Raw genomic sequence first — 24,626 nt, forward strand, 5'->3', positions numbered from 1 at the left:
ACCTTCCTACTATCGGGGACGGACTTGTGACTAGTATCCAATCCAATAGCAGTTGCAGTTTGATTGACATTGATTCCAACCAATCCTCAATTTCCTTTCCTTTCTGTCATTCCTCGGGGTTGGTATGCCATTCTGCGGCTGTGCGGAAGGGACAGACTTAGTCCCTACATCGACCAATCAGATGCGAGCTTTGTACATCGTTCAGTGCCGGGGAGGATTTTATCCTATCAGCGTGAGGGGCGTTCTTTCTTTCTTCTGACGTGATAAGATGGCGGCGGTGGTGGTTCTCCCGGCCCCGTCTCCATCCCCTGATCCGATCCCGGCCTTGGCACCGCTCCCGGCTCCGGTTACGGTGTCGGTGCAGGCTCCTGCTCCTTCGCCTCCGGTGACTGCGGCGGTGCTGCACGGGTCGGTGGTGAAGGTGCACCCGGTGGTGCTCTCGTCTATCGTGGACAGCTACGAGCGGCGCAACGAGGGCGCGGGGCGCGTGATCGGCACCTTGCTGGGTACGTGACGGAAGTACGGCTATAGCGCGCCCCCGCCCATATCGCAGGAGCAGTGGCTGTCATCTTTCGGCCCTGTCCCAGAGGACTCGGAGTCTCCGGCGCACGCACGGTTCACTCGTGCTCGGGGGGACGTGTTGGGAAGACTTAAGCACCAGGCCAACATTTTTTCTCTTACCTTGTTTCGTACTTTTTTTCCTCATTTTTTTATTTGTAAATCATTTTCTTTTAGTTATTTTTTTGCTTTTTCTGAATTTAAGGCCACAGGTGCCAAACTTTAGGCACCCAGGTATCCTGGCTCCCTGGATTTTTTTTCAGCCCTGCTCATGCATATCCATTGTGGACTAGCTGTTTACCACCTCTCCCCCATCTTACACCCAATCGATCCTATCACCTCTGACCTGGTAGCTCGCCCAAGTCTCTCTTGGGCCGTGCAGTGTACTGCAGAAGGCAACTCGTCACAGCCACCGACCCCCAACAGAAGCACATATACGCGTATAGGGCCTGAAAACCAGCCCAGTTAGGACTGCCTTTAAGATGGAATTCCGGACTAATGTACAGCACTTCCATCCCATCACATACATATAGGCAGCGTGGGTGCATGTGATCAGGACTACTGCGTGAGGAAGAACACTGTATCTGTTCCTCCTAACCACATGGAATGGGTGGTTTTTTTTTTGTTTTTACAACTTTTTGATATTCCACCTTTTAGTGTTTCAAAGCGGGTTACATTCAGGTACTATATGTATTTCCCTGTCCCCAGAGGGCTCACAGTTCTTGAGGTGGTGAAATGTGGTGGTACAGTCTGTGTAGTACCTTACTTGGTGAGAGTCCTGTATCCGGTTATTCAGTATCTATTACTGGATCTCTCATCCTCATGATCTGTGTTATATTTGGGATGTTGGGACTTTACTGGTTGAACAAGCGCTGTGTGTCTGCCTTTCAATATCTCATCTACATGAGCACTGCTTTCTGGCTATCCCTCAGTCAGTTTCTTCTCCACACAAAGGACTGGGCATTAAGGCATTATTGGATGGCAAGTGAACCTGTCCCATACCTTTCTGCCTCTGTATTGTTGCAGTCCAGCTTATTGTATTGTATGCCCACAGGGTTGGGATTTTGCTGGCTGAGCAATGACCACCTATGTAACTGACCTTTATATTTATCCTTGTATGATACCCCATGCTAACACCACTTTACTCTTTGTACCAACAGGACAGTTTAAGAATATATGAATTGTCATGCTGGGTCAGATCAAGATCCATTGAGCTTAGCATCCTCTCTGACTATGGCTAGTCCTGGTCGCAAATATCTGTACAGTGTCTTTTTTATTTGAGTCTTCAATGCTTTTTCTATCAGTGCCGTCCATATCTGTTCCAAATATGCCCTCAGTCTTTTAAAGTACTGGCCTCCCCTTCGGCTGCTCGACCAGTTCAGGTCTTGTCTTCCTCTTTGATTCTTTTAACGCCAGCACCTAATCCAATACCCAGGTTCCCTTCCTCTAACAATCCACACAGCCACCAAAACCAGTAAAGCTGTTGTCCAAAATATCTAGCATCCCCATGGTCGCTGATGTTTGGGTTTTAACCACGCCGATAACCATCCATGTCCTGCACATTACCCCCATGCTCTCATCATCCCCCCCCCCCCCCAATAACGATTACAAATGCATCTTATACGTCTGTCTTTGAAGTATGCCTGCCTTTGTAACTCATCCTTTGTGAGTGTCAAACCTGTACACTAGTGTGATCTAGTGATTCTCACATGGAATGACGGTATATAAAACACTCAAATAAATAAAATAAAAAATGTTCATTCCCTGTACATAGCGGATCAGTCCAGACTCCTGGGTTATGCCTCCGCACCAGCAGGTGGAGACAGAGCAAGACTTGACAGGCTCTGCCATATATACTAGGGTGCCTAGCCTCCTTAGAAGCCTGATGCAGCCATTCTACCATGGTTAAGGTTGAAACTGCTGCTCCTTAAAGGTTACCCCAATGCTACTCACCTCCCGCTGCTCAATCACATCATTTCCCTTCTCCATCACTGTCTTGCATTTTTGCCTCCCTCTATTACATGCTCACTGGCACACCAGGAAGTAGATGGTGATTAAGGTGTAACGAGTGTGTGTATGCATGCAGTGCAGCGTGAGATCAGGTATCATCGTGGGAAGGGACCAAGGCCGGAGCTTGTTTTTCTGTGTCCTAGATAATGAGCATTAGATAGAACTAGAAGCACTCTTTCATGTCAAATTTTTCTTTTATTCTTTTCCAGGTACGGTTGATAAACACTCGGTGGAAGTCACCAACTGCTTCTCCGTCCCCCACAATGAGTCTGAGGATGAGGTGGGTTCCCAGTGAGGTCCTCTCTTAGGATGGGGGTGAGGTGGTAGATGCCATTTCGGGGCAAATTAAGGTTTTAGGGTCCCACACTTGCTGCAGCGCTCTGCTGCCTGATTTTCCAGTAAGGACTTTCAGGTTTGAAACATTTTGTCAGGCCTGTATTGTTGAGCTAAGCCATCCAGCTGAGATAGCAGGAGATCAAGTTCTGCAGTGCGTTTATATGTATATGTGCTGTACCTTTTCTTGGGTGGGACTGTGTGTGCGTGAGAGGGAAGCGTGCACAGTTCCTGCCCACGTTTTGCCGCTTCTGTAATCATCAGGAAGCTTGGTTTGGCCCTTTCTCCCATTACTATGCGCTCTTTTCCAGGTGGCCGTGGACATGGAGTTTGCCAAGAACATGTATGAGCTGCACAGGAAGGTTTCCTCCAACGAAGTCATCGTGGGATGGTAGGTTTCCTGCTGGATGGAAGTGTATATTACTCTGTTAAACCGAAACGTTTCAAAAAGTACGTGCTGGCCGAGCCTGGTAATCTTCAGTCTATTTCTACGGCTGCGTATGCTGCAGCTACCAGTTTAGTTCTGCTGTGGGTTCCCCCGTCTTCCTCGGACGCTTCCACCAGGTTAATATCATCCCATGGCATGGACCAGTCTGCTTCAGTGTTTGATGCCATGTGGATCTCTTGGCAGCATTGCCACCTGTGGGACCGCAAAGGATGGGTGTGGACTTTTTCTGGTTTGTTTTTTTTTAAGGAATATTGCTGTAAACGCTTGCCTTGGAGGCTTATGATTTTGAAAACCGTGTAGGTTTTGGCCATTTTATGCATTTCATATTGCAGTGAGAGCTGTCAGGTTAACAATGCAAGCTAGTCACAGAAGTCGTGAGTTAATTCACTAAAGGGTTTTCAAAATTAATTGTATTTACAGAAGGTTTGCATACAGCTGTTCCATGAGAGAACAGAGTGGTTTACAAGTTAAAAACAGACATAGTATGTAAGCTTAAATGACTGTACAGTTAGACAAAACAATATGACAAAATTAACAGTATAAAAACTCAAAGTAAGTAATCTCCAACTCAAAGGGCCATGATTTTAAATCCTTTTTTTTTTTTTTTATATGTTAGTCTGTGCACACCTTGTACAAGTCATTTGTTGATCCTTCTTTCTCCATCTTGCAAATTCAGAAGTAGTAGAAGCCTGAAACGCAGGGCAATGGAAGTGCATCGCGTTAATATTGATTTGGCTAGAAATATGTAAAAAGGAGGCTATCGGTGGTGCAGGAACAGCAGGAAACCTGGCAGCACCAGTTGGAAAAGGGCCCCGCCGCTGAATGCGAACACTAATCCGGACCGTTATCTGCAGCAGTCTGCACCCGTCCTTCCAGAACTAAACTACTGCGTCCCTGTGCAAAATAAACTAATACGAGAATCGTGCTTCCCGCTGACACAGTCCATGCTACGTTTACCATAGGAGTGAAGGCTTCTGCTCCTGATGTGGAAAAGTTCTGACTGTGCAAAATGTAGAAAGGAGCAATCAATGAGTGGTACCGGGTATCCCATTTTAGTGAACTAACCCTCTACATGGGATGAACGCTGTGGATCCCTACAGGTTAGAGGATGCAAATACAGAAGAGAGTGCATGGGGGTAACTTGCTGGCATGGCAGTTGCTACCCTCAACAATTATGCCTTGGTACTGTTAATGCAACTCCATTGTTGCTCTCTGAATCCAATTTCCCTTTTCTCACTGCCATTAAAGCAGACGGCAACCAACAAGGGGCCCTGACTTACGGTTTGGGGAACAAATAAACATGGGGGTAACTTGCTCATGCAGCGTTTACTACCCTTAATCACTAAGCCTGATACTTTTGATGCAGGTCCAGCATTGCTCTCTGCTTTCACAGCAATGGTTAAGGGAAACTGGATTCAAACAGCATCCGAGGGCCCTGACTTTTATGGTCTGGTGAACTGATAAGCATGGGGGTAACCTGCACAGAGCAACAGATACCGGCAGAAGCTTGCTGGGCAGACTGGGTGGATCGTTTGGTCCTTTTCTGCCATCATTACTATGTTACATCTGTGACTAACATGCAGCGTTAACCTGATAGCTCTTATTGCAATGTGAATTGCACAATTATAGGGGTTGTTTTTTTTAAATGCTTCAATGTGAAGAATCTTTAATATGGTGTTGGGTGTGTTGCAGTCGCACTGGAAAAGGCCTATTTTCTGGGTCTCTGGGACATCTGGTCATTGGATACGCTGGCTCTGGCTTGCCTCAGCTTCCCACCCAAAACTGTCCCGTGGAAGTGGACATTTTACATGGAAATTTGAAAAAAAAAAAAGATAATTTTATTTATTTACTTATTTACTTATTTAAGGTTTTTTTATACCGGCATTCATGAAGAGCTCACATCATGTCGGTTTACATAGAACAGGGGTGCAATGGATATAACAATGAACATAGATTAAACGTGATGAAGAGAAGCAGTTACAATTAACAAGGACTATTGAACTGGGGTGGAGGAATTAAAGAGAGATAGAAGAAGTTAATTATATACAATTATACAATATATACATTAAACAATATATATAGCTGCTGTGTAGGATATTTGCTGGCGAGGCGTTTTAGGGGTTACCTTGGCTCCAGGTGGCAAATAACGCACCATAAAGAAAATCAAGCTTGCAAAGGCAAAACAGCATGCACTGAAGTAAAATAACACATGTGTGAGAGAGAGAGAGAGCGTGCGGTGAGTATATGTGGTACAGACACAGCGAGAGAGAGTTAGAGAGTATGTGACATGGGGCACGAGTGTCGGAGCATGCGATAGTGTGTGTGTGTGTGTGTGTGAGAGAATGTGAGCGATTGAGAGACTGACATTGATTGTGAGAGTGTGTGTGAGAGAGAGCGCGCGGTGAGTATATGTGGAACAGCACAGCGAGAGAGAGTTAGAGTATGTGACACGGGGCACGAGTGTCAGCGCAAGTGATAGTGTGTGTGTGTGAGAGAATGTGAGCGATTGAGAGACTGTCTGACACTAATTGTGAGAGTGTGTGTGAGAGAGACACACAGCGTCTGTTTCAATCCCTTCCTCGTCATTTTTCACAGGTTCTTCCACTAGTACATAATATTAAACTACTGTAGGAAATGCAATAAAACTATGATAGTGATCTGCAAAATCTGTAATCTTCAGCTGCCAGAGCTTGGCCGTCTCGACTGGTCACGGATGTATTGAGGTAGTCCAATAAAAAAGGTCTCGCCTGTGACTTGTTTCACCCTCATCTCGAAATATTCAAGTGGACTAAGACGGCAACTGCAAAAAACCCTGCTGAATTTACAGGAAGACTTCAAGTAGTCTAACAAAGCTGTAGGAGGAGATAGCGAGAGCTGGTCTGAGGGGACAGGAAAGCAAAGCGAGAAGGGAAGAGTGCCCCGAACCAGGGGTGGAACAGTACTGACAACATGGGCAGCAGCCGAAATGTGTTAGGAGCCAGGGCAAAAAAAACCCCTTTTACTCTTATAAATGGTTTTCTTATTTTGGGGATTTTATTGCTGTTTTGCTATATTTTTTCTAGTTTTGTCTGCATCGTGGATTTCTTTTTTCGTTCTTTTTGTTTTGTTTTTCATCTCTACTCATTCTTCTCGGCAACCTTTTTTTTTTTTTTTTTTTTTCTTTTTCTGTGCTGGCAGGGAACAGCCTCATTCGGCAGTGGCTCTCTTCAAGCCCAGCATCAGGCACCTTCCCACTCTTGCTCTAAACTATCTAACTTATCCAGTTAAAAACAAAATCAGGGTAAAAAGGGCCGGCGGTTAGTGGCCTGTTTTGTGATGACCCCGAAATCCTTCTCCTGAGTGTGGGCTCTGGCTTCCCATCTCTCATTCTGGTCAGTAAATTCCCCTCTGGTTGGGGTTTCTAACTGGGTTTTGTTTTGTGCGTTTCACCAGCGGGGCGTGCGCTCCAATCCCTCGGATTTTACTGCAGGTGTGTGTCCGTCCGTCATCCCCCCCCCCCCCCCCTCTCCACTTCTCATAAGGTGAAATAAAGTGGCTATAGAAAATTTGCACCCCTAGACATCCAACAATTGGATGAATCTTCCCCCCCCCCCCCCCCCCACACCATGGGTCAGCACTTGGTAGAAGCCTCTTTGGCAGTAGTCAGAGCTGCGAGTCCGTTGGGATAGCTCTTGTCCAACCCTGCTTGCCTAGATTGGTCATCGACCAGTCTTCTGTCGTGAGAAATGCCCCAGCCCCTGCCGATGGAAAAACATCCCCATAATATGACGCTGCTGGCAGCAGCGATGGTGTTCTCTGGGCAATGTGCTGTGTTGGGTTTTCTAACAAACGTAATGCCTTGCATTCACACCAAAAAGTTCCATTTTAGTTTCGTCCCAACGCAAAACCTTATTGCCGCATGACTAAAGTGTTTCGTTTGCTCACTTCAAATGGGATTCAAGGCTTGGTTTCTGGAGCAAAGGCTTCCTTCTTGCTACCCTACCATACAGGCCACGTTTGTGGAGGGCTTGGGATACTGTCACATGCACTTTGGCTCTTTCAAAGTTACCATTGCCCTCCCTGATGTATCTTCTTCTTGCTCAGTCATCCAGTTTGGCCTGATCTAGGCAGCGTCTTGGTGGTGCCATATACCTTCCACTGAATTGTCCTGACTGTACTGCAAGGGATATTTATCTTTTATACCCATCCTCGGATCTTGTACCTTTTCACAGCTTTGCCCCGGAGTTCTTTTGATAGCTCCTTGGTGTGCATGGGTTAAGTCTTTGCTTTGAAATGCCCAACCCAGAAGAGAACCAACGGGAACTGCTGAATTGATCCTGTCATCATGTGTCTTGATACAATTTAGACAAGTGGGGGGGCCAGTTTACTTGGGGTGTGCTTTTGAAGGAGATTGGTGACACCAGAGCTTTAGGATTGCTACAGAAATACAAAGGGGGGGGGTAGATACTTTTCCAGCCAAGCAATTCCGTATTCCCTGTACGTACCCGGATCAGTCCAGACTCCTGGGTTTTGCCTCTTCCCCCCCCCCCCCCCCCCCCCCCCCCCCCCCAGCAGATGGAGACAGACGTTTACCAACAAACTCCGCCTTATCTAGGATGGTGCCACCTACAGTCTGGCAGTATTCTTCTGTCTCCAACAGATGGTTGGGCCGCAAAACCTACAGTCTGTGCTACGGCCTAGTTTTTTGATTTGAGACAGGATGGTTTGGTATTTAAAAAAAAAAAAAAAATTTTATATAGAACACAAGAGTCTAAGGGATCGCAGAGATCGCCTGCAGGTCACAGTCTCCCGCCTCCCAGGGGGTTGTGAGGTCCTGAGGGGACCGTCCCCCTGGTTTCAGAGGCAGCTGAGGGTACTGGGTGGAAAGCCCGTTTTGCCAACTCAAACGACTACTGGGGGTGATACCGGGGAGCCTGGCTCACTCTCCCCAGTAGGTCCAGGACCCGGAGGCTAGCGGACTTTCTCAGTCGACATTCTCTAGTTCCAGAAGAGAGGGAGCTCGCGGACGAAGCTTTTCAGATCCTCTGTGCCCGGTGGGGCACGCCCAGCATGGACCTGATGGCGACGTTCAAGAATTCCAAGGTTCCTTGCTTCTTCGCTCGTCGAAGGGACGCAGGAGCAGAGGGCGTGGACGCTCTGGTTCTTCCCTGGCCGACAGATGTTCTGCTTTGTGTTTCCACCTTGGCCCCTCATAGGTCGGACTCTTTGCCGAATAGAATTACATCCATCGGAGGTGATAGTGATGGCTCCAGAGGGGCCGAGACGTCCTTGGTTTGTGGATCTGGTCAATCTGACCATAGAAGGTGCCTTACGGTTTCCGGACCTGCCGAACTTGCTTCATCAGGGTCCAGTTTGTTTCGACCAGGTCGAGCACTTTTGTCTAGCGGCATGGCCTTTGAGAGGAAGCGGCTGAAGTCCAGAGGGTACTCGGATGCTGTTGTGGCTACGTTATTGAGGTCACGTAAGACTTCTACTTCTTTATCTTATGTACGAGTCTGGAAGATCTTTGAGGCGTGGTGTCTCGACAGGGGTATCCTACCTACTCGTGCGGGGGTACCGGACATTTTGATTTTCCTTCCGGCTGGTTTGGCGAAGGGCTTGTCGTGTAGTTCTTTGCGAGTGCAGGTGGCCGCTCTCTGTTCTTTATGCGGTAATGTTCAAGGAGCGTGTTTGGTGGCACATCCCGATGTCGCTCGTTTTCTGCGAGGGGGCAAAGCGTTTGTGTCCTCTGGTGAGGCAGCCGTGTCCCTCTTGGAATCTAAATTTGGTTCTTAAAGCCTTGTGCGCGGCAGCCTTTGAACCTTTGCGAAGGGCGACCTTGAAGGACCTCACTTTGAAAGTGGTATTCCTGGTAGCGATTGCGTCTGCACGCCGGCTGTCGGAGATTCAGGCCTTGTCAGGTAGGGAGCCCTTTTTGAGAATTTCGGACTCTGGCGTTTCTCTGCGTACGGTGCCTTTTTTTCTTCCCAAGGTGGTATCTTCCTTTCATTTAGATCAGTCGGTGGAGCTTCCATCCTTTTCCGATCTGGATAGGGCGGATCCCTTGTCTAAGGATCTATGGAAGCTGGATATTCGTAGGGCTTTGATGCGCTATCTGGAGATTACCAGTGGCTTTCGGGTCTCTGATCACCTTTTTGTGCTCTGGAGTGGGCCAAGAAGGGGCAACATGGCTTCTAAGACTACAATAGCTCAGTGGCTGAAGGAGGCCATAAGTTCTGCTTATTTATTGAGCGGTCGGTCTTTGCCCGAGGGTCTTCGGGCTCATTCGACTCGGTCTCAAGCTGCCTCCTGGGTGGAATGTCAACAGATTTCCCCTGAGGAAATTTGTAGAGTGGCTACTTGGAAGTCATTACATACTTTTGCCAGGCGTTACCGGCTGGATGTTCGGGCTTCAGGGGCAGGAGGATTTGGAGAAGGTGTGCTGAGAGCGGGCCTCCCCAGATCCCATCCCAAGTAAGTAAAAGCTCTGGTTCGTTCCAGGAGTCTGGGCTGATCCGGGTACGTACAGGGAAAGGAAAATTGGTTTTTACCTGATAAGTTTCGTTCCTGTAGTACCATGGATCAGCCCAGAGTCCCACCTACGTTTGATGCTTGAAGGTAATGGAGAGTCCGCACTGTTTTTCAATCCTTGTTTTTCTTTTATCGACAGCTCACTTGAGTTTTTTTTCTGAGTAGCATGGGTTCTGAACCCATTTGGGGGTTAATGAGCCAGTTTAAGGTTGTTAGGTTATTGTACATAGTTTGGGTTTTTGGATCCATTCTGCTTTGACATTCATAATACTGCCAGACTGTAGGTGGCACCATCCTAGATAAGGCGGAGTTTGTTGGTAAACTTCTGTCTCCATCTGCTAGAGAGGGGGCAAAACCCAGCAGTCTGGACTGATCCGTGGTACCACAGGAACGAAAATTATCAGGTAAGAACCAATTTTCTTTTCTAAGGCATTCTGGAATAGGTTTTTCAGGGTTAGGATGTGTAGATGTCTGGTACAAACACTGGTTTAGTGCATTTTGCGTCCAGGCTGTAAGGCAGCAAAAGGAAACCTTTTGGAGGGGGGTGTAGACTTTCTAGAACCACTTTTCTGTACAAGTGTGCTTGATGTCTAGCGTATGTTGAATTAATATCATTCATGGTTTATTTTGATGGATGCTGAATCCAGAATTTGTTTGCCATAAAGACTATTGCAGGCAAAGGAGATGGATCTGTATTTCACCCTTCTATAAAATCTGTTTAGTTAAAATATTGATGGCTACATCAGGGCAGCAGATAGGTTTGCGCTGTTAGCGGCTGTTTTGTGCTATTAGGCTCAGCAGTTTGTTTGTTTTTATGCATACACCCGAGGTTAAACTGTGGGAGGCACTCGAGAGCTGGGACGTGGTGCCTTCGTGTGGGGCATTAATACGATGTGCCTCTCTTTCTGGAAGGTACGCCACCGGCCATGACATCACCGAGCACTCCGTCCTGATCCACGAGTACTACAGCCGGGAGGCGCACAACCCCATCCACATGACGCTGGACACCAGCATGCAAGGAGGACGCATGAATATCAAAGCTTACATCAGGTAGGGGGGGGGAGGGGGCGCGGGTGGTTACGTGGCTGTGGCGCGTGAGAACGGAAGGCACATCAGGTGGATGAGATTGGGGGGGCGCAGGTGGTTACGTGGCTGTGGCACGTGAGAACGGAAGGCACATCAGGTGGATGAGATTGGGGGGGTGCAGGTGGTTACGTGGCTGTGGCGCGTGAGAACGGAAGGCACATCAGGTGGATGAGATTGGGGCGGGGCGCAGGTGGTTACGTGGCTGTGGCGCGTGAGAACGGAAGGCACATCAGGTGGATGAGATTGGGGCGGGGCGCAGGTGGTTACGTGGCTGTGGCGCGTGAGAACGGAAGGCACATCAGGTGGATGAGATTGGGGCGGGGCGCAGGTGGTTACGTGGCTGTGGCGCGTGAGAACGGAAGGCACATCAGGTGGATGAGATTGGGGGGGCGCAGGTGGTTACGTGGCTGTGGCACGTGAGAACGGAAGGCACATCAGGTGGATGAGATTGGGGGGGGTGCAGGTGGTTACGTGGCTGTGGCGCGTGAGAACGGAAGGCACATCAGGTGGATGAGATTGGGGGGGCGCAGGTGGTTACGTGGCTGTGGAGCGTGAGAACGGAAGGCACATCAGGTGGATGAGATTGGGGGGGCGCAGGTGGTTACGTGGCTGTGGCGCATGAGAACGGAAGGCACATCAGGTGGATGAGATTGGGGGGGCGCAGGTGGTTACGTGGCTGTGGAGCGTGAGAACGGAAGGCACATCAGGTGGATGAGATTGGGGGGGCGCAGGTGGTTACGTGGCTGTGGCGCGTGAGAATGGAAGGCACATCAGGTGGATGAGATTGGGGGGGCGCAGGTGGTTACGTGGCTGTGGCGCGTGAGAATGGAAGGCACATCAGGTGGATGAGATTGGGGGGGCGCAGGTGGTTACGTGGCTGTGGCGAGTGAGAACGGAAGGCACATCAGGTGGATGAGATCGGGGGGGGCGCAGGTGGTTACGTGGCTGTGGCGCGTGAGAACGGAAGGCACATCAGGTGGATGAGATCGGGGGGGGCGCAGGTGGTTACGTGGCTGTGGAGCGTGAGAACGGAAGGCACATCAGGTGGATGAGATTGGGGGGGGGCGCAGGTGGTTACGTGGCTGTGGCGCGTGAGAATGGAAGGCACATCAGGTGGATGAGATTGGGGGGGGCGCAGGTGGTTACGTGGCTGTGGCGCGTGAGAATGGAAGGCACATCAGGTGGATGAGATTGGGGGGGGGCGCAGGTGGTTACGTGGCTGTGGAGCGTGAGAACGGAAGGCACATCAGGTGGATGAGATTGGGGGGGGCGCAGGTGGTTACGTGGCTGTGGCGCGTGAGAATGGAAGGCACATCAGGTGGATGAGATCGGGGGGGGCGCAGGTGGTTACGTGGCTGTGGAGCGTGAGAACGGAAGGCACATCAGGTGGATGAGATCGGGGGGGGGCGCAGGTGGTTACGTGGCTGTGGAGCGTGAGAACGGAAGGCACATCAGGTGGATGAGATCGGGGGGGGCGCAGGTGGTTACGTGGCTGTGGAGCGTGAGAACGGAAGGCACATCAGGTGGATGAGATTGGGGGGGGCGCAGGTGGTTACGTGGCTGTGGCGCGTGAGAATGGAAGGCACATCAGGTGGATGAGATTGGGGGGGGCGCAGGTGGTTACGTGGCTGTGGAGCGTGAGAACGGAAGGCACATCAGGTGGATGAGATTGGGGGGGGCGCGCAGGTGGTTACGTGGCTGTGGCACGTGAGAACGGAAGGCACATCAGGTGGATGAGATTGGGGGGGCGCAGGTGGTTACGTGGCTGTGGCGCGTGAGAATGGAAGGCACATCAGGTGGATGAGATTGGGGGGGGCGCAGGTGGTTACGTGGCTGTGGCGCGTGAGAACGGAAGGCACATCAGGTGGATGAGATTGGGGGGGGCGCAGGTGGTTACGTGGCTGTGGCGCGTGAGAACGGAAGGCACATCAGGTGGATGAGATCGGGGGGGGCGCAGGTGGTTACGTGGCTGTGGAGCGTGAGAACGGAAGGCACATCAGGTGGATGAGATCGGGGGGGGCGCAGGTGGTTACGTGGCTGTGGAGCGTGAGAACGGAAGGCACATCAGGTGGATGAGATTGGGGGGGGCGCAGGTGGTTACGTGGCTGTGGCGCGTGAGAATGGAAGGCACATCAGGTGGATGAGATCGGGGGGGGCGCAGGTGGTTACGTGGCTGTGGCGCGTGAGAATGGAAGGCACATCAGGTGGATGAGATTGGGGGGGGCGCAGGTGGTTACGTGGCTGTGGCGCGTGAGAATGGAAGGCACATCAGGTGGATGAGATTGGGGGGGGCGCGCAGGTGGTTACGTGGCTGTGGGATTTGGGTTGTGGAGCGTGAGAATGCAAGGCACATCAGGTGGATGAGATTGGGGGGGGGGGGCTGCTGGAGAGGATGCGTGCTGTGCATTTAGCAGTGCGTGCACGCAGATGTTTCAGGGATTTAAAGCCGCCTGCACCACAGCTGGAAACTGTAGTATCAGAGGCGCAGTTGGCTATTAACTGTTAGTGACATCCTGAGCCCTGTCGGTGAAGGAACTGGTATCAACCCGATTTGGCAGTGCGCCAGAAAGTCTGTCCCCTCCCCCCAGAAGGGGCCTGGCCTTTCTCTCGTGCAGGTCTCCCCCCCCCCCCCCCCCCCCCGTGCCCGGGTCTCGGACTCTGAGCACAGAAGCTGCTGCTGCTGATGGCTTTGCCCCTTTTCTCTCTTCCTAGTGCTCCCATGGGGGTGCCCGGTAAGACGATGGGAGTGATGTTCACCCCCCTGACCGTGAAGTACATTTACTATGACACCGAGCGGATAGGAGGTAAGCAGATGCCGTCTCCTCCCCCACCCCCTTTTTTTGCTCTGGAGTCGGACGGGGGATGGGAAGGCTTCTTTGCAGTAAAATAAGGTGGCATCTGGCGACCGATGGGAGCAGTATGGGGGAGTCATATTTTGAGTTCTCATTTCGGCTTTGGCCAGGAGCTCGGTGAACTCCCAGGTCAGGAGGGCGACGTTGGGTTCTGGAACATTCCGCAGTGGGAGCCTGCAGCTTTCCCCGGCTGCGGGTCTGCTGTATAGCGCTGGGTAGGGCGGTCGCCAGTTTCTCCTGGTGAGTTCTTGATGTGGGGCGGAGAATGGTTTGACTCGTCTTTCACATCTCCCCTGTCTCTGTGGTTTGCTGGGGAAGATATATTGAACTGAGGGGTGATTCAGATCATATCCGGGCAAGTTTGAAGCTGGAGTTCTGTTCTTGTCTGTCTTTTTTTTTTTTTTAATTAACAGTTTTTATTCCTGTTGAACAATAGCAATAATAAAAACATACATAGCGTTTATCCTGAGCTAGACAGCAGTTCTTGGGCTCTAATTACTGTGGTGTGGAAAGGTTACTGGTTCATATTTTTTTTTTCCCTTTTATCAGTGGATCTTGTTATGAAGACCTGCCACAATGCCACTCGGGCCGTTGGGCTGACCAGTGACTTGCAGCAGGTCGGGACAGCCGCCACCCGGGTCCAGGATGCTCTTAGCACAGTGCTGCAGTATTCGGAGGATGTGTTGGTAAGGACTCTCTGGTGACCAGATCTGCCTTCCTTGCAGTACATGGAGAAGGTGGAATGAGGCTAAGACTCCTCGGTGGGGATTTCTGTCCCTTTTTGTGCATCCGTGTATCTCTGCATGGTACTGGGTGGGAGAGCGGAATAGACAGGGCCCCCTCTCCCTCCTCGCTGATAGGGATAAAATGCCTGTGTGTCTGTCTTGACTGGTGTAGAGCAGTGTTTCTCAGCCACGCAGCTGTGGACCGGCACCGGTCCCTGGTAGCATTTCTGCCGGTCTGCACTGCACCACAGCCAGCAAAGATGTTGCCTGTTCATACCCAGATCAGTCCAGACTCCTGGGTTTTGCCTCCCTTCCAGCAGATGGCGACAGAGAGAGTTTCACTGACACTGCCGTATAACCATATGCCTGCTCCCTTGTATCCATCCACGAGTTACTTACTGTATATGCTACATGCACTCATTTCTTGCATGCGTTCTCTTGAGTTCCACAGCCCAGAGCATCCAAACTTCCTTTTCCTCCCTGCACATTATTGGCAGGATGTACTGGAGTTTCTTCAGGGTCACACGGTTGTCCCCTAGCTGCGATTTCAACACCAAAGCACACCAGTCCAGTATCCCCCTCCCCCAATGAAGTCACACCAGGGAGGATGTTCAAGCCTTAAAAACATAATTCCAGAATCTTCCGGCAACAAAACAAGGGTTCACATCGGGCATTGTGCAATAACCCGGAAAACAAAGGGCTGAGCCAGGTTACGCACGAGCGGGCAGAGCGCCTCCCGCCGAGAGGCATGCACCGTGCCCACTGGAGGGTGATGGCAGGGCAGTCGCGTTCCGCAGATGTTCCGCAGATGTGGGTGGCCTTGGGCAGGTTACCCAGTGCCTCTCCACGGGGATTTAAAATCAGTTACCTTCCAACTTACTTCTTTGTGCCAACGACTGGAGCAGCTGCAGGGCTTTTGCAAGATCTGGGTCAGGGGTGCTGCTGGGTTGGCTGTTTGGTACAAGTAAAGTTCAGTCTCGTTCGTGTGATATTTGAGCAGCGGCCGGTCAAATGGTGTTTCAGTCAAAGAAGCTGCAGTGTCTTAACGTTTTATGCTCTGCTTGTTTATCACTTTATAACCTAGCGTTCATATATGCTAAGGGGACCGTCTTGAATTACGCACAACGTTATTTCCTCCCTTTTAATCAAAAAGGTGCCTAGAAACTCGGAAATCTCTGGCAGTATGTGTCCATGTATCCGCTGTCATGGGTAAAGCTCCCACTATGGCGGGGCAGTCAGGACCACTGTTTTTCTGTAGCTCTCCTGAAGTTGGTGCATAGACTTCTTCTGGTAGCGTTTGACCCAGCGCTAAGTGCCAGGCCCGTCTCCAAGCCACTGCATGCTGTTCTCTGATGTCCAGCCAGCCGCACTCTGTGAGTACTTGTAAAGGGTTAAACAAGCCATCGATCGCTTGTTGAGACCCCTATGACGCTGCCTTGTCCATTTGCCATAAAGGCATGAACCGTAGTAATAAAACAGAGATAAAAAAATATCTGCACAGCCACAATTAAGAGGAGATTCGCATTCTACAAAGCAGTGGGAGAGTCTCCCCATCTCCCCGTAATTAGCACAACTCTGTACTCAGCCACAAGGGTTGTGATGCCAAGCAAGATATAAGTCAATCAGCAGACCTGCGCTTCACAGCCAGGAAGGAAGGAAGTTCAGTAAAGTACTCCAAATGCCCCTTCCCCTGCGTTTACTGCAGTGACCTAGGAAAGAGCCAGACTGCACCACACATTTAGTATCCTGGTCTGGGGGAAGGAGGAGGCATAAGGGGCAAAGAGCCAGTTACACGGAATTAGTTTCCCCGCATGAAAGCAAATCTCGGCAGACGTCCTGTTGGTACACCGTCCGGTTAATTACATTTGTGTTCGTAGCGATAAATGATTTTTTTTTTTTCATTTGTAACATTAAAAATGTACCTGATACACTGCATCAGTAAAATGAAGCACCAGTCAGAGTATTTGCTTTGAAGCTTCCTGTTAATGTCGAAATTGGAGGAACCAGTTAATAATAATCATTCAAACACTTAATATGCAAGTCGGTTAATGCTTCTGCCGCAAAATCTGTTGTGATGCGCTCGGTTCGGCCTTTCTTCCACAGGGAAGCAGCGTCAGCAGTGGCTGCGTTGTTTCTTTTCACGACTAAGCTGTGTAATAGATAGAATGAAAAAAATTAATTAATTACAACAAAGCTTTCTGACTTCCCTGTGTAGCTCATTTGAATGCCAGTATTCGAAATAGTTTCGCCCTCCCCTTTTTAAGTGTTTTCTAAGCCCTTTTAAGCCCGGCTTGATTGTGCGTGCAGCGAGAAATACTTTCTCCAGTTTGTTTTAAAGCTTCACAGTGACGCCTATTTATTTTAAAACATTTGTATTCTCCCAGTCCACAGATCTTGGTGGATCACAATAATACATACACAGTCGGAGACAAACCTGATTGGCTTTACACATACAAACATGCATTGCTCGGAGCGTTCCCCATCCTTGAAGCTGATCCAGACAAAACCCCACGACGTCTAGGACAGCTTGAAAGGGTAAATAGCCTGATCCTCCCACCTCTATCATATCCCCCCTCAGCCAGCTCTTCTCCAAGCTGAACAGCCCTAACCTCTCTAGCCTTTCCTCATAGGGGAGCTGTTCCATCCCCTTTATTGTTTCGGTCGCCCTTCTCTGTACCTTTTCTAGTTCCGCTTCATCCTTTTTGAGATGGGGGCGACCAGAACTGCACACAGTACTGGTACTGATTGCACCATGGATCAGTGATATTCTCAGTTGTATTCTCCATGCCTTTCTGAATAATTCCTGACCTCCCGTTTTCTGTTGTTTTTGACCACTGCTGCTGCACACTGAGCGGAGGATTTCAGCGTATTGTCCACAGTGACTCCCAAGAGCCTTTTCCTGGGTGGTGACGCCCAGCATCGAGTACCTGTAGTTAGGGTTAATTTGCCTGTGTGCATCGCTTCACATCGGTTCACATTTAAACATACATAGAAATGATGGCAGAAAAAGACCAATTGGCCCATCCAGTCTGCCCAGCAAGCTCCCACTTCATCTGTTCTCCAGTCTGGTAAGGTCCTTCTGTAGTTCCCCACAATCTGCTTGCATTTTAATAACTTTGAATAATTTTGTGTCCGCTGAATATTTGACCAGCTCATTTGTAGCTCTCTCTTCCAGATTTTTTTTTTTAATTATTGATTAGCTTTTATCCATACTAAACACATAAATCATATTTTGTGGACAATATAGGGTAAACAGTATCAATATAAAGGGGAAATGAGACAAATATGTAACACACTAGCTCCATTGTTAACAAGAGGAAGCAATGAAATCAGAGGATCTAAAAAGAAACAGTTACACAGTGACAGAGCCATAGCGAAACCTAAACCCCTTACAAAACAAAATCAGGCTTGCTGGCCTACAGAGGGGACTTGAGAAGAAGTCAGATTCTTCTGGCATCAATAAAAGATCCAAGCTGCTCAGGAGAGACGAAGATACAAGTGTTTTTGAATGACATTTAATATTGTATTTACATTATCTCCTCTTTGTACTGTGGAGTGGTCCAAAGAAGGGAAATAAGGGGGTAGATTTTAAAAAATTGTGCGATCGAGTACTTTTGTTCGCGTACCAGGCGCGAACAAAAGTACGCTGGATTTTATAAGATACGCACATATCTTATAAAATCCGGGGTCGGCACGCGCAAAGGGGTGCACATTTGTGCAACCTGCGCACGCCGAGCCCAGCGTGTGCTGCCTGTTCCCTCCGAGGCCGCTTCGATTTCGGAGCAGCCTCGGAGGGAACTTTCCTTCGCCCTCCCCCCACCTTCCCCTCCCTTCCCCTACCTAACCCACCCCCCTGGCCCTATCTAAAACCCCCCTTACCTTTGTTGGCAGATTTACGCCTGCTTTTAGCAGGCGTAAATCTGCCCGCCAGCAGGCTGCTGGTGCGCCATCGCCCGACCCAGGGGCTGGTCCGGAGGCCTCGACCATGCCCCCGGGCCGGTGCCATGCCCCCGAAACGCCGCGTCGTTTCGGGGGCATGGCACGCATAAATCCGGCCGGATTTACGCGCGCAGGGCATTTAAAATCCGCCCCAATATGTCTAAGGTTAAAGTTGTGCGGTGGGTGAAGGAAGCAATCGAGTCGACTTACATTTCTAAAGGATGCCCACTGCCAAGGGGTTTAGGGGCGCGCTTCACGCATGCGCTAAGTCACATCAGGTGTCTCCGCATGAAACTTGCTGGGCGGCTACTGGGAAGTAATTGACCACTTTTGCTAGGCAACATCACTTGGATGTTGGGGCTCCGGCTTCCATGTGCTTTGAGTGTTCTACGAGCAGAACTCTTCACATCCTACCCGAGTAAAGGGGAGCTTAGGTACATCCCAGCAGTCTGGACTGAGAAAATTGGTTCTTACCTGCTAATATTCATTCCTGTAGTACCACAGATCAGTCCAGAGTCCCATCCATTTACTGGGAGGAGAGTCCGCAGCTCGTACTGTTGCTTTGTATATAGTGCAAAGTTGTTGAAGGTTTTCAGTGCTGATTGTTTATGTTAAATTTGGGAAATTAGTTTTCCATTGTCTTTTTGGGCAACTTCACCTTCTTCCGGTTCATTGGAGGAGAGCAAGCTTGCTTAGAAATTTATGGTTGCTGTCATTTTGGCTTGGGTACAGGCCAATACTGAGGGACTGCAGGTGGCAGTGAAACTTTCTCTGTCTCCATCTGCTGGAGGGGGAGTCAAAACCCAGGAGTCTGGACTGATCTGTGGTACTACAGGAACGAAAATTAGCAGATAAGAGCCAGTTTTCCTATAGAGGGCTCTAATATATGAATGCCCCACTTAGAATTTCTGGAAGAATTTTTTTCTTTGTTTTGTTACAACAGTCTTGACAAAGCTTTGTGCTAAATCTCAGTTTTACATGGAGTTTTATAGAGTGATTGCATTTCTGGTGGCTTTATAGGGTTGTTGTTTTTTGTCCATGTCTTAAATATTGCTGCGTCATGCAGATTTTTCACTCTCAATTGCTCCTTTTTAGTTTCATTTTGACTGATTTCCTCATTTTATCTTCCTTTTTAAAGTTAAGTTCTACTGCAGTGATGTTATTTTTTATTCTCCTTCCAGTAATTTGATTGCGTTATGATCACTTTTGTTAAGCAGCTCCCACCACCTTTACTCTTCGTATCAGGTCCCGCGTTCCACTGAGAACTATAATTAAAGTAGCTTGCCCTCGGTGGTTCCAGGACCTACTGCTCCATGAAGCAGTCATTGATGTCATTAGAAACTCTACCTGCCTAGCATGGCCCAATGAGACATTTACCCAGATAATACTGGGGTTCTCCCATTATTCTTGTGTTGCTGGTTTTATTAACCTGTCTAATCTCTGTTTGCATCTTGAGCAGGCGGAAGTATATCCTCACTGCTATACCCTTCCCCGTTGTGCATGGAATTTTTATGCATAAAGATTCCAGAGCGCATTTGTTTCCTGCAGGTCTTGTACTGCTCGACTCTGCCATCCTCAACATGTAGTGCCATCCCTCCAGCAGTGTACTCTGCCCTGTTACTCACATACTGTTTGTACCCTGCAATTACAAGGCTCCGAGATGCTTATCTTCATTTACTACCATACACTTTAACTCTCCGATCTAAAAGTATGCATTTTATTTCTGTTGACGTCCTGCTTATTGTTGGTTGATACAGGTAGTTTGGAAACATTTTGGTATTTGTCTGCTCTGTATTTAAATCCACCTCAGCGCTACTTCAGCCATTATCACAACCTCGCTGTCAGGACACACTCTAACTTTCCTGGGGGTTTTTTTCCCTTTATATTAAGTTTCGAATTATAACAAAGCATGAACGCTTTGATAAGAAACACGATTGGTAAAAAAAAAAAAAAATACCCAGGAAATTAATTCAAAAAGGAAATTGATATAAAATCTAAACAATCCACAAATTATGAATGAAGTGGGGAGGCTATAAAGAGGAGAAACAGAAGGAAAAAGTAAACAGAAACTGCGTTACGTAATATTTATAATGGCATCCTGTTACTCCAAAATAGACTCTAGGACTGCAGATTGGGATCACGATCACCTTTTTGGAATCAATAAAAGCCTTGGGCTGCTCAGGTGCAAAAGCCACGCATGAATGTTGTTGAAACGTAGCTGCATGTTTACTGGGGAACCGTAGTAAAAAGTAGAGATGTGAATCGGAACTGATATCGGATCCGATTCTGGTTCCGATTCACATCTATAGAGATGTGAATCGGAACTGATATCGGATCCGATTCTGATTCCGATTCACATCTCTAAAAAGGTGGCCACGTGGGCGAGGCCGAGGGGGGGGGGGGGGGGGGGCAGTGATGTGCATGAATGCCTTTCAGGTATTTAAAATGTCTAAGCAGGCACGCTTTTTCAGTGGGAAGGAAGTTGTAGGATTAGGGGGTCATGATTTGAAGTTCCCAGGGGGATGAACTCTGGTAGAACATCAGGAAATGTTTTTTTCAGAGAGAGGATGGTGAGTGCCCTCCCAGGGAAAGAGGCGGAGACAAAAGTGATAAAAATTGAAGAAAGCGTGGGGTAAACACAGAGGATCCCTAGTGGGAGGAGAATGGGATAATCTGCATGGAACGGCTGTTACAGTCGTGCTCCATTTGTAGCCAGAGCGGACGGGGCAGCTTTTGGCTACCTTATCTGCCATCGTTTACCGTGTTGCCAGAGCGCCCTGGTTGTGGTGGGGGGTTAGGGCAGGGTGTGTGGTGTTTGCACTTGTGCGTCCCAAGCAGTCTGGACAGCTTACAGGGGGGGCCTGTGTGTACACAATGGGCACAGAGGGATTGCCCTGTCTCTTTGCGCTTTTCTGTCTTAATAAATGACCCCTGGATCTCACTGCTGTGACCTTTACTTTTCTGCGCAGTCTGGTAAAGTCTCTGCGGATAATACTGTGGGGCGTTTCCTGATGGACTTGGTGAACCAGGTGCCGAAGATCCCCCCTGAGGACTTTGAGACAATGCTGAACAGTAACATCAATGTGAGTGTCAGAGGGTCTTCCCGCCTGGTGGTCCTCCTAGAGCCCCTCTTCCTGTTCGGATGAGCAAAGCTTGCTTATATGCACCTGATCTTGAGTTTGCCTGGTGACCTGTCCTATGGGACCAAGTCCGTTTCCTGGGGAGGGCAGGGACTGCACATGCTAAGTGAGGTATCTGAAACGAGGAGACCTTTTTGTATTTCATCTAGTTTAGGAACGGGAAATACTCAATTCTGTTCTTTGACACCACCTGAATATCATCAGTTCCCAAGTTTGGGGGATTGGGAGCTGTCTCTGCTCCGTCCCTGTTGCTTGCGGTTTTTAGAAGCCTCGTTCTGCATCACTTCCCCAAACAGCTTGTGCTGAGACTGTGGCTTCCTTGAGGTATGACGGAAGTAGGAGTTAGGATTGAAGCAGCACTCTGCACCATGCCTGCTCCTTCTGGTGAGGAGGAGGAAGGTGTAACTGATTGCCCTCTGCCATTCCTTCAAGCTTGATAAAGGAGAGAGGCCTGGAGAGGGATATTCCTGCTTCTAATAGATTTTGTCAGTGGAATCTTGTCATACAAGTCAAAAATGGCCTTCCATGTGTCACTGGAGATCTGGAGGGCGGGATTCTTTGCTGGAAACTAACACACAGTGGTGGGATTTTGGTACCTCTTGGGCTGAGACTGAGGAGAATATTCTGCCCAAGAATGATCTGTGTGTGTTCCTAGCTTTGTTTTTTTTTTTTTAATCTTATCTGTATAAATCTTCTTTTCAGGACCTGCTGATGGTGACCTACCTGTCCAACCTGACTCAGGCACAGATAGCTCTAAATGAGAAGCTTCTCAACCTATAATGGAGCTGGAGGAAGGCCTTGTGTGTGTGCAAACAGCAGCAGCGGAGGATCCCGGAGGCCCTCGGATTGGAGCAGGACAGCCGGCTGTGTCCCCTCTCTCCCCCTGGTTCCACAGCCCATTGCACTTGGCACCAAAAATGTGACTCTTTGCTCTGTGGCTGTAACCAGTTAAATGAAAGGTCCCATCGCTGGAGAGGCTTAGCTGTGGGAGCGGATTCTCATGATAAACTTCATTCTTAATATTTTATTATCTGATCAAGTTGAATAAAACCTGTTCCATTCCACTTGCAGAGCCTGTGATCTTTCCGTGGGTCTCTCCGCTCCACCTCCTCTGTGCCTGTTTGCTGGATTCAAGGCGTTTTGTTGCCAGCACCCAGAAACTGGGCATCTGGTTCCCTGTCGTTCCGCAGATCAGTCCAGACAAATGGGTTTTTCTCCCCCAACAGCAGATGGAGATAGAGAAGAAAAGATTTACTGTGCTTGTGTTAGTGTGACCACCTGCAGTATTCTCTGTCTCTGGCAGATGGCAGAGGTGAAAAATCTCTCATCAGACTTGGAAATGGCTCCCAGCGGTGCTAGTTTGTGTTTTTGGAACCATCCCCCTAGTAGAGAAGTGATGAGCAGGGGGGTCGGCGGACCTTGTTGAAGAGGAGGGTTTGATAGCCAGTGGTACTGGCTCCCTCACTCCCTCTTTTCATGTCTGTCGGATCCTGCCTCCCTCCTCAGAAGGCTCCATCGAAGGGAAGCATGTCTTCCTTTTGTTCTTCAAGGGAGTTTGTGTTTTATTTTTTAAAAAACTGAAAAAAGAAATGGTTTAGGAGCGGTGTCAGCATCGAATGGCTGAGGGGGAGTGCAGGCAAATGCAGAGGGCCCCAGCTGGTGGTGTGGGTGGTTTGGTGCTGATTATTTGCCGCTGTGGAGAGGGTGCAACAAATCCTTGCAGATTTGCCTGAGGGTGATTGGAACCATACATGGCAAATATAGCTGTTCCCATCGAGCGCGGGAAGCAAGGCCTGCCCTGGCCTGCAGCGATCGGAGGGAAGGGTTTCAGGGCTCTTGTGCATGCACGGTCTGCTTCATCAACAAAGAGGCTGGCTCAGGAATCTTTCCTTCCTCCAAGGAGGCTAATTCTGGCAATGCACGTTAAGCAGCACTCCCAAATTGCAAAGGCATGCACCGTGGCGGATGCTGGAAGTGTGGCCGATTTCTCTCCCAGCTCAAGGGAGCTCGGAGGGAGGGGGTGATAGGTCATCCTCCAACGTTGTTTTCCCTGGGACTGGGTTCTTCTGAGCAGCAGGTCACCTCAAAGGAAGGTTGGGGTCCAGTTGAGGGAGCTGAAACCATGGAGCCCTTTCTGGGTGTCAACTTAATGCATTCTCCATTGAGCCACCTCTCACAGATCGAAGGGCATGCTGTTTGACTGGTGAGGTCCGCTGGGTTAAACTCGAGCCTCCAGCTGGAGTTTATAACTTGTGCAGTCAGCGTGGAGGCTCCTCCAGAGTGCGTGTTTTGCTGGCTGGAGAGGGCTGCTGAGAGGAAGCATTGCGTGCAGGCTTCATTTTTGTTTTTTGTTGTTGTTTCTGTTTTTTACTATCAGAAACAGGACATGTAACAAAAACACACCCCTGCATCTAGAAAGTACCAAAATGGAATAAACAATAATCAACGGTAGAATTACAACATTAACATTCGATAAAGAAGCAGCGCTCGTCACAGTGCAAAAGGTTACTTTTTACACCAATCCAAAACCGTTTCCTAAATCCTTCCCCCCACTTTACCTAACTGGGCGCTATTGCCACTCTTCCCCACTGCAATTATACTAGTCAAAAGCGACGACCAATAGAACCTAGGTATGGGATTTAACCAAGCTCATCTCTCATAGCTGCAGGTAGCAGAAAAAAGAATAAGGATGGCTCCCAAACGCTGTGGAAGCCATGAATAGAGCTGGGACGTGAAGGGTCCACAGATTTATATTCTAGCAAAAGTAGATCCAGCATGGTCAATTTCCACATGTCTGGCAATGGGCTCTGTTGTTCAATCCATAATTTCAGAATATACCGTTTAGCCACCAAACAGCTTTTAACCAACAGTAGTTTCCAGTTTCTGCTCGGAACATCAGATTTGGCAGTATGTCCCAAAATACAAAACTGGCATGTCCACTTAGTATTAGGTATGGGTAAAGAAGTAAAAAAAAATCTCTGATATCTGTCCAAAAGGCTTGAATATGAGGACAACTCCATAAGCT

General features: G+C 49.0%; 1 protein-coding gene across 1 annotated transcript; it reads left to right on the forward strand.

Moving 5' to 3' along the window:
• The first annotated feature begins 247 nt into the window (after positions 1–247).
• EIF3F (eukaryotic translation initiation factor 3 subunit F) lies at positions 248–22,665 on the forward strand. The gene is made up of 8 exons (XM_029579490.1): positions 248–506; positions 2,778–2,848; positions 3,213–3,292; positions 10,772–10,909; positions 13,658–13,749; positions 14,347–14,483; positions 21,431–21,544; positions 22,304–22,665. The coding sequence occupies exons 1-8, from the start codon at positions 269–271 to the stop codon at positions 22,379–22,381; spliced, it is 948 nt and encodes a 315-aa protein (XP_029435350.1). The 5' UTR covers positions 248–268; the 3' UTR covers positions 22,382–22,665.
• The last annotated feature ends 1,961 nt before the right edge of the window (positions 22,666–24,626 follow it).

The sequence above is a fragment of the Rhinatrema bivittatum genome, chromosome 16, assembly GCF_901001135.1.
Source record: "Rhinatrema bivittatum chromosome 16, aRhiBiv1.1, whole genome shotgun sequence".
Taxonomy (NCBI): Eukaryota; Metazoa; Chordata; class Amphibia; order Gymnophiona; family Rhinatrematidae; genus Rhinatrema; species Rhinatrema bivittatum.